At 74.2% G+C, this 333-nt stretch overlaps 1 protein-coding gene across 1 annotated transcript in view; it reads right to left on the bottom strand.

Annotated features, from left to right (window-relative positions):
• LOC106897290 (cell adhesion molecule 4-like) overlaps nt 1–333 on the bottom strand; it is a gene marked incomplete at its 3' end in the record, with an annotated part of 38,472 nt that overhangs the window by 7,656 nt on the left and 30,483 nt on the right. The window contains exon 5 of the mRNA XM_014957862.1: nt 50–257. Coding sequence (XP_014813348.1) covers nt 50–257 — 208 coding nt within the window. The remainder of the gene's footprint in view (nt 1–49; nt 258–333) is intronic.

Consider the following 333-nt stretch of genomic DNA (forward strand, 5'->3'; position numbering starts at 1 on the left):
GGGGGGGCCGGGGGTCCCTTGGGGGCAGCCGTGGGTGGCCGTGGGTCACTATGGGGCAGCCATGGGTCGCCGTGGGTGGCTCACCGTAGACGACGAGGACGTAGTGGTCGGCGGCGCGGCCGTGGGGGTTGTGGGCCTGGCAGCTGTAGGTGCCGTTGTCCTGGGGTCCCAGCGCCGGCAGCGTCAGCACCTCCCCCCGGGCCACGGCGCGGGGGGGGAGGGACTCGTTCCCCCGGCTCCAGGAGATCTCCGTGGGGCTGGGGGGACAGGGGGGGTCACCCCATAGAGTGTCACCCCACCCTGGGGTTGGGGGGGGTACTGGGAGGGGACTGG

Source organism: Calidris pugnax, unplaced genomic scaffold, assembly GCF_001431845.1.
Source record: "Calidris pugnax isolate Ruff unplaced genomic scaffold, ASM143184v1 scaffold380, whole genome shotgun sequence".
Taxonomy (NCBI): Eukaryota; Metazoa; Chordata; class Aves; order Charadriiformes; family Scolopacidae; genus Calidris; species Calidris pugnax.